The 27,272-nt window shown below is 38.3% G+C and overlaps 1 protein-coding gene across 1 annotated transcript in view; it reads left to right on the top strand.

The window, feature by feature from the left end:
• NDUFS4 (NADH:ubiquinone oxidoreductase subunit S4) overlaps positions 1-27,272 on the top strand; it is a 118,429-nt gene that overhangs the window by 22,552 nt on the left and 68,605 nt on the right. Inside the window, exon 2 of the mRNA XM_030881956.2 lies at positions 24,602-24,680. Within this exon, the coding sequence (XP_030737816.1) occupies positions 24,602-24,680 (79 nt within the window). The remainder of the gene's footprint in view (positions 1-24,601; positions 24,681-27,272) is intronic.

The raw sequence follows: 27,272 nt of genomic DNA on the forward strand, positions 1-27,272 counted from the left end.
TATGCGTTAGAATACAGTATTTGTTTTTCTCTTTCTGACTTTCTTCACTCTGTGTGACAGTCTCTAGGTCCATCCACCTCACTACAAATAACCCAATTTCATTTCTTTTTATGGCTGAGTAATATTCCACTGTATATATGTGCCACAGCTTCTTTATCCATTTATCTGTTGATGGACATTTAGGTTGGTTCCATGTCCTCGCTATTGTAAATAGTGCTGCAGTGAACACTGTGGTACATGACTTTTGGAATTATGGTTTTCTTAGGGTAAATGCCCAGTAGTGGGATTGCTGGGTAATATGGCAGTTCTATTTTTAGCTTTCTAAGGAACCTCCATAGTGTTTTCCATACTGACTGTATCAATTTACATCCCCACGAACAGTGAGAGAGGGTTCCTTTTTCACTACACCCTTTCCAGCATTTATTGTTTCTAGATTTTCTGATGATGGCCATTCTGACCGGTGTGAGGTGGTACCTCATTGTAGTTTTGATTTGCATTTCTCTAATGATTAGTGATGTTGAGCATCTTTTCATGTGTTTGTTGGCAATCTGTTTATCTTCTTTGGAGAAATATCTATTCAGGTCTTCTGCCCATTTTTGGATTGGGTTGTTTGTTTTTTTGATATTGAGCTGCATGAGCTGCTTGTAAATTTTGGAGATTAATCCTTTGTCAGTTGCTTCATTTTCAAATATTTTCTCCCATTCTGAGGATTGTCTTTTCGTCTTACATATGGTTTCCTTTGCTGTGCAAAAGCTTTCAAGTTTCATTAGGTCCCATTTGTTTATTTTTGTTTTTATTTCCATTTCTCTAGGAGGTGGGTAAAAAAGGATCTTGCTGTGACTTATGTAAAAGAGTGTTCTGCCTATGATTTCCTCTAAGAGTTTTATAGTGTCTGGCCTTGCATTTAGGTCTTTAATCCATTTTGAGTTTATTTCTGTGTATGGTGTTAGGGAATGTTCTAATTTCATTCTTTTACATGTAGCTGTCCAGTTTTCCCAGCACCACTTATTGAAGAGGCTGTCTTTTCTCCATTGTATATTCTTGCCTCCTTTCTCAAAGATAAGGTGATCATATGTGTGTGGGTTTATCTCTGGGCTTTCTATCCTGTTCCAGTGATCTATATTTCTGTTTTTGTGCCAGTACCATACTGTCTTGATTACTGTAGCTTTGTGGTATAGTTTGAAGTCGGGGAGCCTGATTCCTCCAACTCCATTTTTCTTTCTCAAGATTGTTTTTTAGTATTTGGGGCCTTTTGTGTTTCCATATGAATTGTAAAATTTTTCTAATTCTGTGAAGAACGCCATTGGTAGTTTGATAGGGATTACACTGAATCTCTAGATTGCTTTGGGTAGTATAGTCATTTTCACAATATTGATTCTTCCAATCCAATAACATGGTATATTTCTCCATCTGTCTATGTCATCTTTGATTTTTTTTTTTTCTTTTTTGCGGTATGCAGGCCTCTCACTGTTGTGGCCTCTCCCATTGTGGAGCACAGGCTCCGGATGCGCAAGCTCAGTGGCTATGGCTCACGGGCCCAGGCGCTCCGTGGCATGTGGGATCTTCCCTGACCGGGGCACGAACCCGTGTCCCCTGCACCGGCAGGTGGACTCTCAACCACACGCCACCAGGGAAGCCCATCTTTGATTTCTTTCATCAGTGTTTTATAGTTTTCTGAGTACAAGTCTTTCACCTCCTTATGCAGGTTTATTCCAAGGTATTTTATTCTTTTTGTTGTGATGGTAAATGGGATTGTTTCCTTAATTTCTCTTTCTCATTTTTGGTTGTTGGTGTGTAAGAACGCCAGAGATTTCTGTGCATTAATTTCGTATCCTGCAACCTTACCAAATTCATTGGTTAGTTCTAGTAGTTTTCTGGTGGCATCTTTAGGATTTTCTATGTATAGTACCATGTCATTTGCAAACAGTGACAGTTTTACATCTTCTTTTCCAATTTGTATTCCTTTTATTTCTTTTTCTCCTCTGTTTGTCATGCTTAGGACTTCCAAAGCTATGTTGAATAACAGTGGCGAGAGTGGACATCTTTGTCTTTTTCCTGATCTTAGTGGAAATGCTTTCAGTTTTTCTCCATTGAGTATGATGTTTGCTGTGGGTTTGTTGTATATGTTCTTTATTATGTTGAGGTAGGTCCCCTCTATGCCCATTTTCTGGAGAGTTTTTTTATCATAAATGGGTGTTGAATTTTGTCAGAAGCTTTTTATGCATCTGTTTAGATGCTCATATTGGTTTTTGTTTTTTTTTTTTTTGCGGTATGCGGGCCTCTCACTGTTGTGGCCTCTCCCGTTGCGGAGCACAGGCTCTGGACACGCAGGCTCAGCGGCTATGGCTCAAGGGCCTAGCCGCTCTGCGGCATGTGGGATCTTCCCAGACTGGGGCACGAACCCGCATCTCCTTCATGGGCAGGCGGACTCTCAACCACTGTGCCGCTAGAGAAGCCCGCTCATATGGTTTTTATTACTTAATTTGTTAATGTGGTGTATCACAATGATTGATTTGCGTACATTGAAAAATCCTTGCATACCTGGGATAAATTCCACTTGATCATGGTGTATGATCCTTTTGATATATTGTTGGATTCTGTTTGCTTGTATTTTGTTGAGGGTTTTTGCATCTATGTTCATTAGTGATATTGGTGTATAATTTTCTTTTTTTTGTGATATGTTTTGATGTCAGTGTGGTGGTGGCTTAATAGAATGAATTTGGGAGTGTTTCTCCCTCTGCAATTTTTTGGAAGATTTTGACCAGGATCGGTGTTAGCTCTTCTCTAAATGTTTCATAGAATTTGCCTGTGAAGCCATCTGGTCCTGGACTTCTGTTTGTTGGAAGATTTTAAATTATGGTTTCAATTTCATTAGTGGAGTTTGTAGGCTGTTGGGTAGAGCTGGGTCTCGTTGCTGATATGAGGACCTCTGTGAGACCTCACTCTGATGAATATTCCCTGGGGTCTGAGATTCTCTGTTAGTCCAGTGGTTCTGACACGGAGCTTCCACCACAGGAGCCTCGGGCCAACCCCTGGCTCGTGAACTAAGATCCCGCAAGGTGTGTGGGGTGGGGAAAAAAAAATAGAGCGCAAAAACAAAGTAAAAAATAAAATTAGACTAGGCAACTAACAGATATGTTAGAAAGAATATAAAAATAAAAATATACATGAATCAACAACTGGAAGGTACAACAGTACCACAGTAGTAAAAAAGAGGAGGTAGAAGCGAAAAAAAAAAAGGTGGGGGGAAGCCTTGGCTGTGGAGGGCGGGGCCTAAGCAAGGGCAAGGTTTGGGCAGTCGGTGAGGCCTATGCTTAGGACCCACAGGGCTGGAAAAGGCCCTGGGGGCTGTGAGGGGTGGGGCTTAGGCTCAAAGAACGGAAGGGGTCCAGGTACGCCCCCCACCCTTGGTCTCAGAGGGTGAGGGTCCTCACCTTGTAGCCCAGCAGGTTTCCTGTGCTTGAGTGGTCGGGGCAAATGCCCTCCTCTCCTCTCCTGCTCCTCCGTCCTGGAGGGCCCCTCCCACCTGCCTCTCCTGAACTCCCCTCAGCCTCTTTCCTATGCCCCCAGGACCAATGCGGCCAGTGGGAGAGCGGACCTCCTTCCTGTGTCCCCAGGACCAATGTGGCCGCGTACCCTTGGAGGGCAGGGGACCAGCCTGGGAGTCAGCAGGCTCCCCGGCCCAAGTGGGCAGGGCAAACGCCCTCCACTCCTCTGCCACTCCTCCCAGATGGCTCCTCCCACCTGCCTCTCCTGAGCTGCCCGGCCTCCCTCCTGTGCCCCCAGGACCAATGTGGCTGGGGTGAGGGGGGCCTTGGAGGGCAGGGGACCGGCCTGCGAACTCAGCAGCCTCCCCAGGCTGCATGGGCAGGGCAAATGCTTGCACTCCTCTCCTGCTCCTCCCGGAGGGCCCCTCCCAGCTACCCATCCTGATCTCCCTGGTCTCGGGAGCCCCAATCCTGTCTGGCTTCCACTTCTCCTACCTGCCCTGTCCCCGCATGTTCTACCAGTTCACTTGGGGGTTCCTTCCATCTCCTTGGGCATCAGGGTCCCCCACCAGCAGCTGGCAGATGCCCTAGTTGTGGGGAGATGCTAACTTGGTGTCTTCCCACACCACCGTCTTGACTCCACCCCCATATCTCATTTTCTTATTGACTATATCAGTTTTGTGATTGAAATGAAATTGCATATACAGACCTGAAAATGCTTCTAGTGTAAAAGTCATAGACTTAAGCATTTAGTTAAGTAATTTATTTAGGGAAATCATTGAGAGTTCTAAGTACTCTGTTCGGGTCTAGTAGTCTATTATTTCATTGGATTTGGATAAATTAAGAAAAAATTTTCTTTTTTTGTTGAAGTATAATTGATTTGTTATATTAGTTTCAGCTGTGCAACATAGTAATTCAGTATTTTTATACATTACAAAACGATTAGTACAGTAAGTCTAGTTATCATCTGTCACCATACAAAGTTATTACAGTATTACTGACTATACCTCCTACACTGTACATTATATCCGTATGACTTACTTATTTTATAACTGGTCATTTGTACCCCTTAAATATTTCTTAGCTATTTGTCTCATCCTCCTCATCCCCTCCCCGCTAAGAACTACTGGTTTGTTCTCTGCATCTGTGGATCTGTTTCTGTTTTGTTATGTTTGTTCGTTTTGTTTTTTTAGATTCCACATATAAGTGAAATCATACAGTATTTGTCCTTCTCTGCCTGACTTATTTCACTAAGTATACTATCCGCTAGATTCATCTGTATTGTCTCAAATGGCAAGATTTCATTCTTGTTTATGGTTGAGTAATAGTCCATTGTTTATATACACTATATCTTCTTTATTCATTCATCTATGGATGGATACTTAGTTTGCTTCCTTGGCTATTGTAAATAGTGCTATGGTGAACATAGGGGTGCAAATATCTTTCTGAATTAGTTTTTGTTTTCTTCAGAAAAATACCCAGATGCAGAATTGCTGGACCATATGATAGTTCTGTTTTTAAATTTGTCAAGGGGAACTTCCATACTGTTTTCCATGGTGAGTGTACCAATTTACATTCCTGCTGATAGTGCACAAGTGTTGCCTTTTCTCAACATCCTCCCTAATGTTTGTTGTTATCTTTTTGATAATAGCTATTCTGAAATTTGTGAGGTGATATCTCATTGTGGTTTGATTTGCATTTCCCTGATGATTAGTGATACTGAGCATCTATTCATGTGTCTTTTGACCATCTGTGTATCTTTGGAAAAATGTCTGTTCAGGCCCTCTGTCCATCTTTTAATTGGGTTGTTTGTTTGATGTTGAGTTGTATGAGTTCTTTGTACATATTTGGATATTAACCTCTTATCAGATATTTTGTAAGCAAACATCTTCTCCCATTCAGTAGGTTGCCTTCTCATTTTGTTGACAGCATCGTTTGCTGTGCAAAAGCTTTTTAGTTTGATGTAATCTCATTTGTTTATTTTTGTTTTGCTTTTGTTTCCCTTGCCTATGGAGACATATCCAAAAAAAAAAAAAAATACTAACACCAGTGTTAAACAACGTACTGCCTATGTTTTCTTCTAGGATTTTTATGCTGTCTGGTCTTATTACATTTAACTCTTTAATCCATTTTGAGTTTATTTTTGTGTACAGTGTGAGAATGTAGTCTAGTTTGATTCTTTTGCATGTGGCTGTCCAGTTTTCCCAACATCATTTATTTAAGAGGCTGTCTTTCCTCCATTGTATATTCTTGCCTCCTTTTTTGTAGAATAATTAACCGAAGTGTTGGTTTCTTTCTGGGCTCTCTAGTCTGTTCCACTGATCTGTTTTTATGCCAGTACCATACTGTTTGATTACTGTAACTTTGTAATATAGTTTGAAATCAGGGAACATGATGCCTCCAACTTTGTTCTTTCTCAAGATTGTTTTGGCCAGTTGGGGTCTTTTGTGTTTCCCTATGAATTTTAGAATTATTTGTTCTAGTTTTGTGAAAAATGCCATTGGTATTTTGATAGAGATCTCATTGAATCTGTATTAGATTGCCATGAGTAGTATGGTCATTGTAACAATATTAATGCTTCCAATCCATGAACACAGTATATCTTTTCATTTATTTGTGTCATCTTCAGTTTCTTTCATCACGGTCTTATAGTTTTTCAAGTATTGGTCTTTTACCTACTTGGTTAGATTTATTCCTAGGTATTTTATTCTTTTTGCCATAATTGTGAATGGAATTTTTATTTTTAATATCTCTTTCTGGTTGTTTTTAGTGTATAGAAACACAAGAGATTACTATATATTAACATTTTGTCCTGCATCTTTACTAATTCATTTATTAGTTCTAATAGCTTTTTGGTGGCATCTTTAGGATTTTCAATTTATAGTATCATGTCATCCTTAAGCAGTGGCAGTTTTACATTTCCTTTCCAATTTGGATTCCTTTTATTTCTTTTTCTTGCCTGATTGATATGGCTAGGACTTACAGTACTATGTTGAATAAAAGTGGTGAGAGTTGGCATCCTTTTCTTGTTCCTGATCTTAGAGGAAATGCTTTCAACTTTTCACCGTTGAGTATGAGGTGGGCTGTAGGTTTGTCATATATGGCTTTTATTATGTTGAGGTATTTTCCCTCTACACCCACTTTGTTGAGAATTTTCTTTCCCCCCCGTACGCAGGCCTCTCACTGTTGTGACCTCTCCCGTTGCAGAGCACAGGCTTCGGACGCACAGGCTCAGCGGCCATGGCTCACGGGCCCAGCCACTCCGCAGCATGTGGGATCTTCCCGGACTAGGGCATGAACCCGCGTCCCCTGCATCGGCAGGTGGACTCTCAACCACTGCGCCACCAGGGAAGCCCCGAGAATTTTTATCATAAATGAATATTGATTTTGTCAAATGCTCTTTTCTGCAATTTTTCTTCTTCAGTTTGTTAATATGGTGTATCACGCTGATTGATTGGCAAATACTGAACTATTCTTGCATTCCTGGGATAAAGCCCACTTGGTCATGGTGTATGATACTTTTAATGTATCATTGAATTGTGGTTGCTGATATTTTGCTGAGGATTTTTTCTTTTATTTCATCAGTGATTTGGGCCTGTAGTTTCCTTTTTTGTGATGTCTTTGTTGGTTTTGATATTGGGGTGATGCTTGCCTCATAGAATGAGTTTGGGTGTATTCTTCCCTTTTCAATTACTGAAACAGTTTGAGAAGGACGGGTGTTAACTTTGCTTTAAATATCTAGTAGGATTCACTTGTGAAGCTGTCTGGTCATGGACTTTCATTCGTTGGGAGTTTTCTTTTACTTATTCAATTCCATCACTATTATTTGATCTGTTCATATTTTCTGTTTTTCTCATTCAGTCTTGTAAGATTGTACGTTTCTTGGAATTTATTCATTTCTTCCAGTTTATTCATTTTATTGGAGCATAATTGTTCATAGTAATCTCTTATGATCCTTTTTAATTTCTTTGGTGTCAGTTGTAACTTTAATTTCTGGTTTTCTTTATTTGTGCCACCTCTTTTTTTTTTTTGGATGAGTCTGGCTACAGCCTTATCAATTTTGCTTATCTTTCCAAAGAACCAGCTCTTAGTTTCATTGATCTTTTCTACTGGGCTTTCTTTTTTTTTGTCTTATTTCATTTATTTCTTCCCTGATTTTTATTGTATCTTTCCTTCTACTAACTTTGAGTTTTGTTTGTTCTGTTTTTTCTAGTTCATTTAGGTGTAAAGTTAGATTGTTTATTTGAGATTTTTCTTTTTTCCTGAGGTAGGCTTGTATTGCTATAAATTTCCCTCTTAGAATTGCTTTTACCACATCCCATAGATTTTGGATCATTGTGTTTCCTTTTCATATCTTCCTTGATTTCATCTTTGATTTTTCCATGACCCTTTGGTTGTTTGGTATCCATGTGTTTTTGTTCTTTTTGCAGTTTTTTTCTTATAGTTTTCTGACCACAATCTCATAGCATTGTGGTCAGAAATGATACTTGATATGAGTTAAGTCTTCTTAAATTTATTGAGACTTGTTTTGTGGCCTAGTATGTGATCCATCCTGGTGAATGTTCCATGTGCACTTGACAAGAATGTGTATTCTGCTGCTTTTGGATGGAGTGTTCTATATGTATATCTGTATTAAGTCAATATGGTCTCACAAGTTGTTTAAGGCCAGTGTTCCTTTATTGATTTTCTATCTGGATGATATGTCCACTGATGTAAGTGGCATGTTAAAGGCCCCTACTATTTTTGCATTACTGTCAGTTTCTTTATGTTAATATTTGCTTTATGTATTTATGTGTACCTATCTCAGGGGCATATATATTTACAATTGTTTTTTTCCTTGTTGCATTGATTCCTTGATTGTTAATACAATGTCCTTCTTTGTCTCTTGTTACAGTCTTTGTTTTAAAGTCTATTTTGTCTGATGCAAGTACTGATACCCCAGCTTTCTTTTCATTTTTGTTTACATAGAATACCTTTTCCATCTCCTTTTACGTCCTTTAACACTTATTATAAAGCCTGTTTGGCGGTGCTGAAACCTTTAGCTTTCCTTGTCTGTCTTTGTCTCTCTTTCATATCTGAATGGCAGCTTTGCTGGGTAGAGTATTCTTGGTTGTAGGTTTTTTCCTTTCATCATTTTGAATGTGTCGTGCTACTCCCTTCTAGCCTGCAAAGTTTGTGCTGAAAAGTCAGCTCATAGTCTTATGGGAATTCTGTTATACTTACCTAGTTGCTTTTGTCTTGCTGCTTTTAAAATTCTCTGTTTTTAGTTTTTGCCATTTAATTATAATGCGTCTTGGTGTGGATCTTTTTGGGTTCATCTTGTTTAGAACTTTTTGTGCTTCCTGGACCTGTATGTCTCTTCCCTTCCCCAGTTTAGAGAAATTTTTAGTTTTTATTTTTTCAAATAAATTCTCAGCCCCTTTCTCTCTTCCTGTTCTGGGACCTCTATACTGTGAGTGTTAGTATGCTTGATATTGAGGTCTCTTAAACTATCTTGTTTTTTTTTGTTTTTTTTTGGCGGTACGCGGGCCTCTCACTGCTGTGGCCTCTCCCGTTGTGGAACACAGTCTCCGGATACGCAGGCTCAGTGGCCATGGCTCACGGGCCCAGCCACTCCACGGCATGTGGGATCTTCCCGGACCGGGGCACGAACCCGTGTCCCCTGCATTGGCAGGCGGACTCCCAACCACTGCGCCACCAGGGAAGCCCCTACCTCGTTTTTTAAAAATTCTTTTTTCTGGTCAGCTTGGGTTAATTCTACTTCTCTTCCAGGTCCATGCTCTGTTCTTCTGTATCATTGTTGATTCCTTCTAGTTTATTTTTAATTTCAGTTATTGTATTCTTTGGCTCTGTTTGGTTTTCCTTTATATTTTCTATGTTTTTGTTAAATTTCTCACTTCATTCATTCTTCTCAGAAGTTTGTTGAGATCTTCATGATCATTACCTTGAACTCTTTATCAGGTAGATTGCTGATCTCTACCTCACTTAGTTGTTCTTCTGGGGTTTTGTTCTTGTTCCTTCGTTTGGAACATATTCCTCTTTCTCCTCATTTTGCCTAAATTTCTGTGTCTATTTCTATGTGTTAGATAGGTTGATTACATTTCCTGAGCTTGGAGAACTATGCGTATAGGTTACATCCTATGGGGCCCAGCAGCACACTCCACTCTGGTCACCAGACCTATAAGCTCTAACGCTGCCCCCTGTGTGGACTGCATGGGCCCTTCTGTTGTGGGACCAAGTACTGGGGGTGCACTGGTAAGCAGGGCTAGCTCTCAACCTGGTTGGCTGTGAGGCCCTGCCTTTTGTGGTGGCTGCTGGCCTGCTTGTGGGCCGGGTCGGGTCCTGGTACAGCTGGCTGTACCACTAACTGGGGGCTTCCATGGTTGGTGCCAGCCTGCTGGTGGACAGGGCCAGGGACTAGGGTGGCTGGCTGTGAGGCCCAAGGCGACTTCAAGCTGGTACTGGCCCACTTGTGGGCCAGTAAGCCCCCAGCACTAATCAGCTAGTGGGAGGACTCCAAAATGTTACTTGACAACACCAGTGTCCTCATGGTAGGATGAGCTCCCCAAAATGGCTGCTGCCAGCCTCTGTGTCCCCAGGGGGAATCTCAGTTGCCTAGCCTCTCTGGGAGGCTTTCCAAAATCAATAAGTAGGTCTGACCCAGGCTCCATTCAAATTACTGCCTCAGCAGTGGGACTTGGATGGTGTGAGATTTTATATGCGCCACTTAAGAGCAGAATCTCTGTTTCCTAGAGCCCTCTGGCTCTCTTGTACTCAAGCCCTCTTGGCCTTCACAGCCAGCTGTTCTCCTCTTCCTGGTGCAGGACCTTTGGGCTAATATATCTCATTTAATTTTCTCAGTATTTCTATGAGGTTATACCTCGGTTGACTAAAGGTAGACGATTACAAATTCTTAGGATAGGAATGATCTGCTGTCCAGTCAGGTTAGGTAGTAGGGTTCGCTATGAAGAGATAGTTCACAGGCCTTATGAGAATCTTGGTTCACTAAAGATAAACAATAGCAGTAGTCTGATGGCAAGACTGGTCAAGTCAGGCAACAGTGGGAGATCCTAGGTGCAAATAGAGCTTTAGACCTTGAGTGTTGTTCTAAAAGTCTAGGCTACTGACCTTGCTAGATTTTAAACCTTGTTCAGTGGTGCACACGCAGTTTTTGTAGACAGTCATAAATTTCAAGTACCACCATTTCATCAAGGAAAAAAATTTCAGTCTTGATTTATGCCCATCAAAAAATTCCTTTGTGGGGCTTCCCTGGTGGCGAAGTGGTTGAGAGTCCGCCTGCTGACGCAGGGGACACGGGTTCGTGCCCCGGTCCGGGAAGATCCCACATGCCGCGGAGCGGCTGGGCCCGTGAGCCATGGCCGCTGAGCCTGCGCGTCCGGAGCCTGTGCTCCGCAACGGGAGAGGCCACAACAGTGAGAGGCCTGCGGTACACAGGGCAACAAAAAAAAAAAAAAAAAAAAAAATTCCTTTGTTATAAATTTTGATAATCAGTTTTGAAATTCGTGTCTGTAAGTAGCCACTTCTGGAGTGTATAACTAACCATTCCTAGGGTGTAGATTAAAATTAAGTTGTATACATTAGATGGTATTATTAATACTGAAGTTTTTGTTTGTTTGTTTTTGGCTGTGCCACACGGCTTACAGGATTTTAGTTCCCCAACCAGGGACTGAACCTGGGCCCTTGGCAATGAGAGTACAGGGTCCTAACCACTGGACCGCCAGGGAATTGCCAAGATTTTTTTTTCTTACTTCAACAGCTAGACTTAGCTAAAACATTTATTGATCCTTGGCCAAGTGCCAAGCACTTACTAAGGCTTTATATATGTTGTCTCATTTAATCCTCACAGTAACCATATGCATTGAGTAAAAATATGGTCAACACTACTTTCTAATGTAATATTTTGAATTGATAATACAGTCACAGAGTTCTGTGTTTATAAAATAAATAGCATGTAAGGGTCTTCCTCTCATCTCCGTTCCCCATTTACCGCTGCTCTCCCCACCCCCACCCCCAAGAAATCATTGTTATCAGTTTCTTATGCTTGGAATTTGTCTATGCATATTTAAGCAAATACATTCTTATTTCTTTTCGATTTTTCCATAGATGAAGCATGCTAATTGTAATATTATAATATTTTCCATTTTGTTTTCAATTTTACAACTTTTTATAAAAATCTTCACACATGCAATAGAGTATAATGAATCCATAAACCCACCACATAAATTTAACATTGTAAATATTTTGCTGTTTTTTGCTCATTTTGCATTTATGTATTATATGTATATAGAAAAGAAAAATACATGTATGATTATATATGCATACATATGTATATGAGCAAAATGCACATACACATATAGTCTTTATTATCTAATCTATTTGAAAGTAAATTATAAATATCGTGGTACTCCATTGTTAAATACTTCCATTTTTAAAAGTAAACTACTACCAGCCAATGAAGGATTTTAAGCAAAGGAGTGGCATGATAGGATGTAATTCACTGATGATGTGGAAGACGCCTTTAAGGAAGATAAGACTAGAGTCAGGGAGGCCAGTTAAGTGTTGGATGTATTAGTCCAGCTGAGAGGGAATAAGGACAGAAATAGAGTAATGGATTTTGTAGTATTTTGTGGTTAATTAGACAGAAAAAGAAGTTAGCTGTTTACATTTCTTAGGGAAAATCTGAGAAATATGTGTTTGTTAATCCTTTGTAGGGTTCCTTTTCCTCTCTTGCCACTAAATGAACTGGTTTTATTTGTTATTGGAGGGAAAGGAAAGAAGATTTATTTCTTTCTACACCAGGCCCTCCATGTCAATTATTTAACATGTTATTTAATTCTGACAGTCATCCTGTGAGGTATTATTATCCTTATTTTTGCAGATGAGGAAATTGAAGTGCAGAGTTGTGAAGTAATTTGTTCAGGATTGTTTTGCTCTTAAGTGGCAGATACGGAATTTTAACATGGCTCTGACCAACTCTGAAGTCACTATGTGACCATTTTTCACTTAAAAAAATGAAACGAATATGAATGTTAGTGATTTTTTTCTTCTCAATGTATTTGTAATTATTCTTAATCATGTAATCGTCAGCCTTTAAGAAATAGTGTGCCTAAGTGTACCAGATTTCCTGATGGACATACACTCCATCTTTGTGAAGAGTAAGCAATACCTACCAACTAGCTTTCTCTTTGGTGTAACATTGCTAGATAATGAATGCTGTGCTGTTCAACTATCATGTGTTACAATTTCTACATACGATTCAAACCAATCCCTGATCGTTTTATAGTGGTTAAAAGTTTTAAAGTAAAGATTCTTAAATTGAAGCAAATAAGCAACAAGTTCGAATAGTTCAAAGTGAAGATAAAAGAATATAAAATACATAGCCTTTTTAAAAAAAAGTTAGATGGGCTGTCTATGATGAAGCAGTAGCATTAAAGGTGGTGTGAAGCAAATCATATAACGACTTTTTGACCTCTTCTGAGCTTTGGAGGCACAAGTAAATAAATCATGTTGACCTTAAAGACCAAAAATGGGGGCTTCCCTGGTGGCGCAGTGGTTGAGAGTCCGCCTGCTGGTGCATGGGACACGGGTTCGTGCCCCAGTCTGGGAGGATCCCACATGCCGTGGAGCCTGCGTGTCTGGAGCCTGTGCTCCGCAACGGGAGAGGCCACAACAGTGAGAGGCCCGCGTACCGCAAAAAACAAAAAACTACATTTTTGGTCCTTTTTTTTTTTTTTTTTTTTGTGGTATGCAGGCCTCTTACTGTTGTGGCCTCTCCCGTTGCGGAGCACAGGCTCCTGATGCACAGGCTCAGTGGCCATGGCTCACGGGCCTAGCCGCTCTGTGGCATGTGGGCTCCGTGGCATGTGGGTTTAACAGCTTCAATTTAGTCTTCTAAAAATTTGTAGAGATATGAGTGATTGATACATAGAGAGTACTTCTACATACATACATGGAGAGACTTTCTCTAGGCAAAACTATAAATCTTTGGCTTTGACAAACTTTTGTTTGTATGTTTCTCTTTATTGGTAGTGTAAACCAGGGTTCAGCAGTTTCTTCACAAGGCATAGTCTTTTTTTTATTAATTGTAAAATATACATAACACAAAATTTACCATTTGCACCATTTTCAAGTGTAGTTTAGTGACATTAAGTACATTCATACTATTGTGAAACCGTCACCACCGTATAGCCCTGGAACTTTTTGTCATCTTCCAAAACTGAAACTCTGTACTGGTTAAACAATAACTCGCCATTATCCTGTGTCACTAGCCCCTGGCACCCACCATTCTACTTTCTGTCTAAGAATTTGACTACTTTCGGTACTTCATATGAATAGAAATCATGCACTGTTTGTCCTTCTCTGACTGGCTTATTTCACTTAACATTTCTTCAAGTTTCATCCCTGTTGTAGCATATGTCAGAGTTTTCTTGCTTTTCAAGGCTGAATAAAATTTCATTGTACATATATACCACATTGTTTTTAATCCATTTATCCACCAGTGGACACTTGATTTTTTTCACTTTTTGGCTACCGTCAATAATGCTGCTATTAACATTTGGTGAACAAAAACCTCGTTGAGTCCCTGCTTTCAATTATTTTGGTTAAATAGCCAAAGTAGAATTGCCTGATGATATGGTAATTCTATTTTTAATTTTTTGAGGAATTGTCATACTGTTTTCCATAACACCTCCACCATTTTACATTCTAACTGGTTTCAATTTCTCCATATCCTTGCCAATACTTGCTCCTTTCTTCCTCTCTCCCTCCCTTGTTCCTTTTGCCATCCTAATGAGTAAGATGTAGTATCTCTTGGTTTTAATTTACATTTCCTTCATAATTAGCGATATTGAAGATCTTTTCATGTGCTTATTGGTCATTTGTATACCTCCTTTGGAGAGATGTCTATTTAAGTCCTTTGTTCATTTTTGAATTGAGTTGGTTGTTGTTTTGTTGTTGAGTTTAACTAATTCTCTATATATTTTGCATATACCTCGTCACATAAGTGGTTTGCAAATATTTTCTCCAGACCATTTCTTTTCCTTACTAAATTACATTCCATTGTATGGTTCTACCACAGTTCACCAGTTTACTTATTGAAGATGACATCTTGGTGGTTTCCAGTTTTGGGCAATTATGAATAAAGCTGTGATAAACATTCCTGTGCAGATTTTGTGTGGACATATGATTTCAGTTCAGTTGGGTAAACCCTAGTAACACAGTTGCTGGATTGTATGTTGAGACTGTTTAGCTTGGTACGAAGCTGCCAAACTGTCTTCTAAAGTGGCTCTACATACCATTTTGCATTCCTCCCAGCGTGAATGAGATGTCTTCTTGCTCCACATGCTTATCAGTATTTGGTGTCAGTTTTTTGGATTTTAGTTATTCTAATTACTATGTAGTGGCATCTCATTTTTGTCTTCATTTTCAATTCCCTGATGACATATGATGTTGAGGCACTTTCATATGCTTTTTTGCCATCTATATATCTTCTTTGGTGAGGTGTCTATTCAGGTCTTTTGCTCCCTTTTGATTGGGTTTTCTTATTGTTGGAATTTTAAGAGTTCTTTATATATTGTAAATAAAAGTTATTTATCAGATATGTGTTTTGCAAATGTTTTCTCCCACTCTGTGCTTGTCTTTTCTTTCCTTAAAGTGTTTTTCACGGCTTCCCTGGTGGTGCAGTGGTTAAGAATCTGCCTGCCAATGCAGGGGATACGGGTTCAAGCCCTGGTTCGGGAAGATCCCACATGCCGTGGAGCAACTAAGCCGGTGCGCCACAACTACTGAGCCTGTGCTCTAGAGCCAGTGAGCCACAACTACTGAGCCCACCTGCTGCAACTACTGAAGCCCGCCTGCCTAGAGCTCGTGCTCTGCAACAAGAGAAGCCACCGCAATGAGAAGCCCGCGCACCGCAACGAAGAGTGGCCCCCACTTACTGCAACTAGAGAAAGCCCACATGTAGCAATGAAGACTTAATGCAGCCAAAAATCAATAAATTTATTATTTTATTTTGTTTTATTTTATTTTTTTACGGTACACGGATCTCTCACTTTTGTGGCCTCTCCTGTTGCGGAGCACAGGCTCCGGATGCGCAGGCTCAGCAGCCATGGCTCACAGGCCCAGCCGCTCCGCGGCATGTGGGATATTCCCGGACTGGGGCACAAACCCCTGTGCCCTGCATCGGCAGGCAGACTCTCAACCACTGTGCCACCAGGGAAGCCTGATCAGTGATCTTTGATTTACTATTGCAAAAAGATTATGATTTGCTGAAGGCTCAGATGATGGTTGCATTTTTTAGCAATAAAGTTATTTTAAAATAAAGGTATGTACTTTTTTAAAAAAAGATACAATGCTATTGCACACTTAATAGATCACAGTGTAGTATAAATATAACTGTTATATGCTCTGGGAAACCAAAACATTTGTGACTTGCTTTATTGCTATATTTGCTTTATTGCAGTAGTCTGGAACTGAACCTGTAATATCTCCGAGATATGCCTGTAGTTGTTTTTCAAAATTTTCTTGGTTATTTTTGTGAATTTTTTCTTCCTGATAAGGATCATCTAATTTTATAAAAATTCTGCTAGGTTGTTTATTATTATTATATTTAATTTGTAGATTAAAAACTGACATCTTTATGGTAAATTAGCTTCCAATTATTTATAAGACATGACAAAGTACAGCAACTCAATTCCTTCCTTTAAGGCGTTCCAGACCAGTAAAGTTATTCTTTAATGGCCAGTGTAGCTCAATGATTTGACCTTCCTAAATATGAACTTTTCACATATATTTGTTGTGTTTTGTAATATAATTATCATCACCATGACACCTATATCTCTTATTCTCTTTGTTTTAAGCTCATGTATATTTATTTTGATATCCTGTTGGTATAAACTTGGGTATATTTCTTTCTCCTTTACATTTTCCATCATGCCCTCCAGTTTCTTTGTTACCACCCTGTGAAACCTTGCCCACATTCTCCTCCTTATTACTCTTCAGTTCCATTCCAAAGTCTGGTATGTGAGCATAATTACTCTTATCCCTCTTGCACAAATCTCCTTAGTCTGTTGGATGACTCTCAAAGGATTACTTTAAGGTTTTGGCTTGAGCTGTGTCCAGAGGCACAACAGCTATAAGATCCTGCTACAAGTTCTACCTGGCTCAGAAGAAAGGGAAAATATCTATGAGCAGGATATTATAATTTTTACTGACTTGACCAGTTGAACATTTTAAGATAATATTAAGTACTTATGTAAAGATTAAAAATTATTGCAATAAATCTGATTTAGAATTAAATAACTAATTTGTGAATAGATTATAAACTGTCATCACTGTTATTTCCACTGCATTAACCAAATTTATAGGATCTTTGCCTTTCCTTTTACTCTACATATTTTCCCAGAATATTAAGATGGTCTCCTGACCTCCCATCTTTTTCCTTTTTAAAAAATTATTTATTTATTTATTTAGGCTGCATTGGGTCTTCATTGCTGCACACAGGCTTTCTCTAGTTGCGGCAGGTGGGGGCTACTCTTCGTTGCGGTGCGAGGGCTTCTCATTACAGTAGCTTCTCTCGTGGAGCACAGGCTCTAGGTGCATGGGCTTCAGTAGTTGTGGCACGTGGGCTCAGTAGTTGTGGCGCATGGCCTTAGCTGCTCCATGGCATGTGGGATCTTCCTGGACTAGGGCTCAAACTCGTGTCCCCTGCATTGGCAGGTGGATTCTTAACTGCTGTGCCACCAGGGAAGCCCTTGACCTCCCATTTTTATTTTTTCTGTTAACAATTCATTCTTTCTTGCTTCCATCTAGTGAGTACAGTATGATGAAGACAGTTTAAATTTTCTCTATAGATTCAAGATTTTGAAGAGCTTTAAGATCATCAACTTGAAGGTGACTGACCCAAATATCAACATATTTTAAGCCTGAGATAGTTATTGTGGCACAAAGTATATGGATATATTATTACCTTATTATTTCTGCTAGAACTTTTAGTAATATTTCCTTATGTTTTAGTATGGAACTGAACACTTTCTGATTTAATGTGAATTTGGGTTAATTCAGTTTGCGGTAAATTGACAACAAGCATAATTGGTTTTAGTCAAAAGGCTGAGGATTCATTGATTCATTAATAATTTTTATAGGATTAGGAATTTTACTTTATCTATAAGTCCAGCAGATCATTTCTGGTCCATAGAAGTTACCGGTTTAATTTTAATGTTTTTAAAACCATATTCAGTTATTTGTAAGGATGTTTTTGTTTATCTATAGTTGAACACAAAGTACCCCAATATTCTTTTGCTTGAAACAGCAACAGTCATTTGTTTTACTCAGAAATCTGAAATTTGGGCAGGGCTTGGCAGGGAAGCTTATCTCTGCTGCAGGTGGTGTCTGCTCGGATGGCTCAACTTGGGCTAGAGGATCATGTCTAATAGCTCGCCCACTTGGCTAGCAAAGTGGTATTGGCTGTTGATTCCTCTTCACATGGGTTTTTGTGGGGCAGGCTGGACTTCCTCACAACATGGTGGCTGGGTTCCAAGAGAGAATATCCCAAGAAACAATGTTCTAAGAGACAAGAAGTGGAAACTGTTAGCTTTTTAAGGTCTGAGCCTGGAAATATGCATAGCCTCACTTCCATATTATATTGATCAAGGTGTCACAGGACTAGATTCTAGGAATAGGGAACATAGACCTCCAGCCCCTCATGGGAAGGAGGAGTGTCAAAGGAATTTGGAGCCATGTTTTCAAACTGCTACAATAATATGGGAGTTTTACTATTCTTAGTTGATAAAGTTAATTTGCTTCAGGAGGAGAATAGTGTTAGTACTTGGAGTCAGCAATATGATTCTTATTCAGATACTATTTTTACTGCAAATGATTTCTTTTTATCTTTTCACCATTAAGACTTTTTGAAGAGTATATTTTGAAGTATTAAAAAAGTATTTGTAAGACGTCTATGTAGAAAACCACAAAACTTTGATGAAAAAAAACCAAAGAAGATCCTAATAAATATACATGGATAGGAAGATTCAATATTGTTAAAATGTCATTTCCTCCCAACTTGATGTATAGATTCAGCACAGTTCCAATCAAAACCCCAGCAAGCTACTTTGTGGATGTCAAGAAACTGATTATATACTGGAAGGCAAAAGACTCAAAATATTCAATATAATAGTGAAGAAGAATAACAAAGAGGACTGACACTAACTGACTTCAAGATTTAGTATACAGCTGCAATAATCAACACAGTGATCAGCAAATAAATCAATGGGTAGAATTGATAGTCCAGAAATAGACTAGTCAAAGATAGGTAACTGATCTTGGAGGAAGGAGCAAAGGCAATCCAGTGGAGAAAAGATAATCTTTTTAATAAGTGGAACTGGAACATAACCACATGCCAAAAAAAAAAAGAATCTACACATTGACCTTACACCTTTCACGAAAATTAACTCAAAATGGATCATGGATCTAAATGTAAGAAGCAAAACTATCAAACTTCTAGAACGTAACATAAGAGAAAATCTAGGTACCTTGGTTTGGGGCTGAGTTTTTAGATACAACATCAAAAACACCATCCATGAAAGAAAAATATAGATGAGTTGGACTTCATTAAAATTAAAAGCTTCTGCTCTTTGAAAGACACTTTAAGAGAAAGAAAAGCACAGAGTTGGAGACAATATTTGCGAAACACATCTGATAAATAATTTTTATCTACAATATACAAAGAATTCAAAATTCAACAATAAGGAAAAAAAATTCAATTTAAAAATAGGCAAAAGATCTGAACAGATACCTCACCAAAGAAGATATGTAAATGGAAAATAAGCATATGAAAAGGTGCCTCAACATCATATGTCATTAGGGAATTGAAAATTAAAACAACAATGAGATGCCACTACACACCTATTAAAATAGGTAAAATCCAAGAAACTGACAACACCAAACACTTGTGAGAATGAAGAGAACAGGAAGACTCATTTATTGCTGGTGGGAATGCAAAATGGAACACCCACTTTGGGAGACAGTGTGGCAGTTTTTTACAAAGCTAAGCATAGTCTTAACATATAAGCCATGAGTTGTGTTCCTAGGTATTTACCCAAAGAGTTGCAAACTTATGTCCTCACAAAAACTGCACGTGAATATCTTTAGCAGAAACAACCCAAATGTTCATCATGAAATTAATGGATAAACAAATGTGTATATGCTTTTGAAAGTTGTAACTCCTTAGATTTTTAAAGAAAATCAGATTATGAGTTGAGTAGTTATTCCATAGCATTTTCATAGGGAATTATTAAAACAAACTAGAACTATAATCAGTTCCACTTATTAGAATCACATAGACTCTTCAGTAGAAAAAGAAGAGAGGAACAAGTCCTCATTTTACACATTTACAAAAATGAAATCGAGATGCAGAGACGTTAAGTGATTTGCTCATAGACACAACAGTAAGTAGTAAAATTCAGAGTTAGAAATAAGATCTCTTAATATCCATTTCCAGGATACCTCATTGTCTTACAGGAAACTTATACAAAAAAACTAAATAGAATAAATTGTTTGTATACTCTAATAATAATTGATTAGTAACAGTCACAGCCCTTTGGGCTCAGAATTAAGATTGACACTTAAGAAACTTGGAAATGTGAACAGACCAGTTAAAACAAATGGGTAGATAGCAAGGCAAGTTCATGAAGCAAACAAAATTTTTAAGTTTCTCAAAAATGGGTACTAGGGACTTCCCTGGTGGTCCAGTGGTAAAGAATCCACCTTCCAATGCAGGGGACATGGGTTTGATCCCTGGTCTGGGAAGTAAGATCCCACATGCCACAGGGCAACTAAGCTCGTGCGCCACAACTACTGAGCTCGTGCGCCTCAATGAGAGAGCCCACGTGCTGCAAACTACAGAGCCCATGTGCCCTGGAGCCTGCACACTGCAACTAGAGAAGAGAAAACCCGCACACCACAACTAGAGAGAAGCCTGTGTGCCATAACGAAGAGCCTGTGTGTGGAGACAAAAGATCCCGCACGCTCAATGAAGATCCTGTGTGCTCCAACTAAGACCCAATGCAGCCAAAAAAAAAGGGGAACTAAATAGCAAGATAAAATTACCATTTATTTACTAATCATTACATATTAGTCATTTCTGTATGTACACTTAACTTCCTAGTATTATGATACATGGCCCAATAAAATATGATTATTAATATTTGACTGTTGGCTGTTGCTAATAATGCTGCTATGAATATTACACATATCTGTTTGAGTCCCTCCTTTCAGTTATTTTGGGTATATACCCATAAGTGGAATTGCTGGATCACATGTTAATTCTGTTTAGTTTTTTTAGGAATTGCCATACTGTTTTCCACAGCAACTGCATTTTACATTCCCACCAGCAATGCAGAAGGGTTCCAATTTCTCCATATTCCACCAATGCTTATTTTTTCCTAACCATCCTAATGGGTATGAAGTGATATCTCATTGTAGGTTTGACTTGCATTTCCCTAGTGATTAGTAATGTTGAGCATCTTTTCATGTGCTTATTGGTTATTTGTAGATCTTTAGATAAATGTGGCTTCAAATTCTTTTTCCATTTGTAATTGGGTTGTTTTTTTCTTGTTTGACTTCCTCCTTTGAAACTCATTATTCCTGTGTACCGATTTGTAGGAGCTCTTTTACCTTTTTTTTTTTAGCCCTGTTGCACAGCTTGTGGGATAAAACCTGGGACCCCAGCCGTGAAAGCACTGAATCCTAACCACTGGACCGCCAGAGAATTCCCTACCTATTTTGGATATTGATCCTTTACTGTTTTGTGTTGTAAAGATTTCTTGTTTGTTACCTTATTATTATTATTATTTTTTTGTGTGGTACGTGGGCCTCTCACTATCGTGGCCTCTCCCGTTGCGGAGCATAGGCTCCGGATGCGCAGGCTCAGCGGCCATGGCTCACGGGCCCAGCCGCTCTGTGGCATGTGGGATCTTCCCGGACCGGGGCACGAACACGTGTCCCCTGCATCGGCAGGCGGACGCTTAACCACTGCGCCACCAGGGAAGCCCTACCTGTCTTATTCTTAATTTATACTATTTTGGTTTAGAAGTTTTTTTGTAGTAGCTTCTGTCATTTTTTACTTTATGCTTTCTAGGTTTTATATTTTGTTTAGTAACGTTTTTATACTCTAATATGACTAAAAATATTTTCTTTACTTCTTCCACTTCACTGTTGTGGTGTTCTTTACAGGCTAATAAACAAAAAGATATTTGCTATATAGTTCATATTTAATCTAAAATTAACTGTAGATTATATTTTGTAGGTATAATTAATTAAATGCTGTGTTTGTAATTGACTCTAGATCTCTGTTGCTACCTTAACTATCTAGAATTGGAGGAAAATTTTTCTCCACATCTGAGGTTTGTTTTTTAAGAATTGCTGTCTCTGTGTTTCAGGAGTAGCTACTTAGCACATGACTTAATATATATAACCCATATGCACATATATATACACGTATACATATATACATTATGTGTTTTTTACTTAGGCAAATTTTTCTGAAATAAATTATATGTGAATATATTGTTTCAAATAATAAATAAGAATTTCTACTTATAATTTCTTTGCATTCTAGCCTATCTTTTTCTTACAAAAAATTTTTATTTTATTTTATTTTTAAAAATTATTTATTTATTTATTTATTTTTGGCTGTGTTAGATCTTCGTTTCTGTGCGTGGGCTTTCTCCAGTTGCGGCGCACGGGCGGTGCGCGAGCCTCTCACTGTTGTGGCCTCTCCCATTGCGGAGCATAGGCTCTGGACACGCAGGCTCAGTGGCCATGGCTCACGGGCCCAGCCGCTCCGCAGCATGTGGGATCTTCCCAGACCAGGGCTCGAACCCGTGTCCCCTGCATTGGCAGGCAGATTCCCAACCACTGCGCCACCAGGGAAGCCCTATTTTTATTTTTAACTCTTCTGGTAATATTATTTTACTTAACATCTTTTGTCTTTTATTGTGTTGCCTTTTACATACAGGCTGATAAAAATATAAGCATAATTCTTCATCTGTGTATTTGTTTATAATAGTTATCTGTTTACAGAAAATGACATACAGCTTCATTCTTGTGATTAGTTGGAGATCAATCTAAAATTATTAAAATATATCTACCATTAAAGTATATATACTTTAACATTTTAAAAAATTTACTTTGGGTTACAACTAATGTACAATAAGATTTTAACATACAATTTAAAAGAAAATTGTTTAAATCAGTCAAACCTACTGTATAATTTTAAATTACACAGTTCGTGGATTACAGAGTTTTAATCTAATTTCCACTATTTTGATCTAACACTTCTATTCATTAGAGGAATTAGGTAGTTCCATTTTCTTGAAATATAGCTATATTTTCTTTTCCTTTTAAAATATTTATTTATTCGGCTGTGTCGGGTCTTAGTTGTGGCATGAGGGATCTTTCGTTGTGGTGTGTGGTCTCTGTGTGTGGCATGGGGGCTCTAGAGCACGCAGGCTCAGTAGTTGTGGTGCGTGGGCTCTCTAGTTGTGGTGTGTGAACTCAGTAGTTGTGGCCCACTGGCTCTAGAGCACGTGGGCTTATAGTTGTGGTGTGTGGGCTTAGTTGCCCTGCGGTATGTGGGATCTTAGTTCCCCGACCAGGGATCGAAGCCGCGTCCCCTGCATTGGAAGGCAGATTCTTACCCACTGGACCACAAGGGAAGTCCCTACATTTACTAATACTTTTAATATTTCAAGTTTTCCTGAGTTCCCTTATCATTGCCTCACTTTTTTCTTGCAATATATGGATTTATTTATAAATACTCAAAATGTTCTTATTGTCATATTATTGCTCTTAGTGATTTCCAGAGTAAATAGATTTTAAAAGGTACTTAATTATACTTCCTTAGTATTATAACAACTAGAACATATATTTTAACTGTTTGTATAAATAATTTAAAATAATATCCATGTAGGTGTATTTTGTATGGATAGATTTCTGAGCAAGGTATTTATAGTGATAATGGATTGTATTAATTAGGGGAAATAATTGATATTTTAAAAAAATATATGTTCATGAAACAAAGCCTTTTGTATTATGAGTTATCTTTATGTTATTAGTAGGTAGATTTTCTATAAAGCTGTGTACAATGTAGCTGTTGAAAGTTGAACATTTGGCATGAAGTTTTGCATGAATTATTGCTGATTATATTGCATTAAATAGAAGAATTGAATACTCTATTCAGTTGGTTTGGAAACTCAAGTCAATTGTGTATACTAACTTACTTTCTAAAGAGAAATCTACATAGGATGGTTTAATATTTTGGAAAATTCTAAAATGCTAAATTGTCACAATCATCGATGGCTATTGCATTCATTAGTATAAACTACAGTGTGTACATGAAATAAAAAAAATCTGTTAGCTTTTCATAATTTCCTTGGGGTGAGAGTGGGACCATGCTAATACAAAGGAGTTAGATTCTGTGCTGATTTTATTTCTGACTTAATATTTCTATTTCAGCTATTCAGACTTTATTCAATTCTGTGAATGGGTCACAGGATTAAACTAATAACATTGGTTTAAATGATCATGCAAATCATTCCTATTTAAACTTTTGTTTTGAAATTAGAGTGAAGGAACTTTTTGTTACCATTATGTAATTAAATTCTACAACTTTTACTTTAGTTCATTAAGAATATGATGGAGATTTTTCTTTTTCTTTCTGATGCCATCATTTAGGAATCAGCATTCCAGAAGTGTTGATATAGCTTTGCATTTTTCTTCCTTGTAATGACAAACTAGCCAGTGTGCATTCATAGAGAGCAGAACAGTTCTTGTCACTGGCGGCCCTTCTATGACAGAGAGCCTATAGACTGCCATAAAGTACAGCCTGTTGTGAACTGTCAAGTGAGAGTCTGCCAGAAACTCAGCAGACAGAACTAATTGGGGAGAAAAAGGATTTTTGTGCCCTCTTCTATTTCTTTCTATTCTTTTTGTTTTATAAGACAGATACTGTTAAAGTAGCTGGTTTCTGTAAGATTTGTCTGCCTCTCTTTTCTCATTGCATGGATCACTTTTTAACTTAAAGTCTTTCACTGCAGGTCGCTGAGCACTTCCACATGGAGGTTGGCACAGGACCAAACTCGAGACACGCAACTCATAACGGTTGATGAAAAATTGGTAAGAATTCTCTACTATACACTGCTAGGATTCTGCCTTCAGGGTTATTTTTGTATAACAGATTTTTCAGATGGTGTTCTGGGTTCTTCTAGGAAAAGTGTATATAAATTTTAAGAAGAAATAATCATTACAAAAAGATAATTTGTGTTAAGCATTTTACACAAATATATACAAACATTAAAATTACAAAAGGCTTCCATTTTTGTGGCATTTATAAGTAGAAATCAATATTTTTATTTTTGTAATGAATATATTATTTTTAATTTTCTCAGTTACACTCCTATTTAAGTTGTAAGAACTTACCAGTACTATCTAAAATTAAGTATATTGGGTTTTCTGGAGCCAATTATTGTAATTGTTACTGTGTGTATATATGTGTGTGTACACACACACATCCTATTTCTGCATTATGCATGAGAGATTACAACTAACAATACATGAGTAAGGTTCTTCTGTTAATCAGCAGCAGATAGAATTTTGGTCATCGTCACTTATAAAATTTTTCAGTGTGTGGTGTTACTTTAGATGCAGCTTGTTATTTATACCTATATTGTACAATGGCATAAATTTTGTAAAGTTTCTAAGACTTCTAGTAAAAATGTGTAATCATATAAACATGCTTTTCATTTTATAGCTGGTTTACAATTATCAGATATACGGGTATGTTTCTTGACTACTCTCTTTCTAATTGTACATTCTTTTGTCACTTAATTTTCAACCTGTAAACATAATTTAAATAATGGGTCACACTTAAGTTTCTGTTTGCACCATTAAAGATATAAATAGATAAATAAATAGATAAGTACAGACAATTTGGAAGGCTGGTTATGCCTAAGACTGCTTGGTTTTGTCTTTAAATTATCTCTTAGATCTGCCTCCTGACCTTGCCATCATCCTAGTCAAGGCTACCATCATTTTTCACCTAGATTGCTGCCCTGTTTCTTAATTGATCTCCATAGATACTTTAATCTTCCTCTAATTCACTTTCCACAGATAACCAGAATAGTCTTTTTAAAATGCTCCTTGTGTCATCCTTTTGTGTAAAATCCTTTGGTGTTTTTTACTGACCTGAGAGTAAACATTAAAATCCTATCATGGCCTTTGAGGTCTTGTGTGATTTAACTCCTATCTTTCTAAGTTTATCTTGTGCTTCTGTCTTTTACACTCTGTGCTTCAGCCACAGCAAGCCTGGAACTTGCTGTTCTTCTTTCCTGCTTCAGGGCATTCAGATTTCAGTTAATTATGCCCAGCTGCTTTTTACCAATTCCCTAGCTCTTCATCAAGGTACCATCTACCTGTTCATCAAGTGTTAATCAAATGTCACTTGCTGGGAGTTCCTTGATGGTCCAGTGGTTAGGACTCCATGCTTCCACTGCAGAGGGCCTAGGTTCGGTCCCTGGTTGGGGAACTAAGATCTTGCATGCCACGTGGCTCAGCCTAAAACCCCCCCCAAAAAACCAAACAAAAAACCCAAATGTCACTTGCTTAGTCAAGTATAAGAGAAATGAGACAGGTGTGTGTGTGAGAGGAGGAGGATTTACACATGCCACATGTTCATTAATTAATGAGGGTACTATTATTTTACCTTTTCCAATGACCATCTCTTTTAAGCCCCAAGAGATTACTTTCTTGTTCCAGTATTATGAGGTTTACTGTCTATAATAAAGTTTCAAATTTTAGAGAGTTTGTTAGTAGCACTTGTAAGTTCTTTTCTTACTATTCAGTTTGCAAAATGAATAAGTCAGCCAGCAATCTATTGCTCTAAAAAGGTACTATGAAGCATACCAGAGAGGTATACAGACTGCTTTGAATTTTGTGTTTTTAATGATATCCCCTAAAATCAGTTGTATAGTTTTAATGAATTTTGTTGCCCTTTTTAGATTTTCCCTAGCTTTGTTATGTCTTCCTTGAAGTATAGTAGTCAAAATGTCAGTGTGATAGTCCAGTTGAAATCAGTTGAAGTCTTATGTATAATTATTCATAGTTCTTCTTTTTTTTTTTTTGCGGTACACGGGCCTCTCACTGCTGTGGCTTCTCCCATTGCGGAGCACAGGCTCTGGACGCGCAGGCCCAGCGGCCATGTCCCACGGGCCCAGCTGCTCCGCGGCACGCGGGATCCCCCTGGACTGGGGCACGAACCCGCGTCCCCTGCATCGGCAGGCGGACCCTCAACCACTGCGCCACCAGGGAAGCCCTATTCATAGTTCTTGAAGTGATACTTAATATGGATAACTGAAACCCATAGGTAATTTTCAAACCTAAGTTTTTGCCATTCAATTAGTTTTATATTAAAATGAAAGTATTAAGTAATCAGATAGGTAACATAGGGGTTATAGCCAGTAGGGGTTTCATGTCTTCTTGTTCCTACACACTGTTGGATGGAGAGTTTAATAAGTAGCATAGTGACAAGACCAGGGGCTGAAGGGTACTTCCAGAAATATTGAGCAATTGGAGTTAATTATGCTTGCGTTTTGAACAAAAAATGATTCTAAAAATGTATATATCAACATTAATGATAAAAATATTTCAAAATGTGAAGTAAATCCTCATGAGTGTTTTAAAAGGAGATGTGGAAACAGCATTTTAATGTCA

Source organism: Globicephala melas, chromosome 3, assembly GCF_963455315.2.
Source record: "Globicephala melas chromosome 3, mGloMel1.2, whole genome shotgun sequence".
Taxonomy (NCBI): domain Eukaryota; kingdom Metazoa; phylum Chordata; class Mammalia; order Artiodactyla; family Delphinidae; genus Globicephala; species Globicephala melas.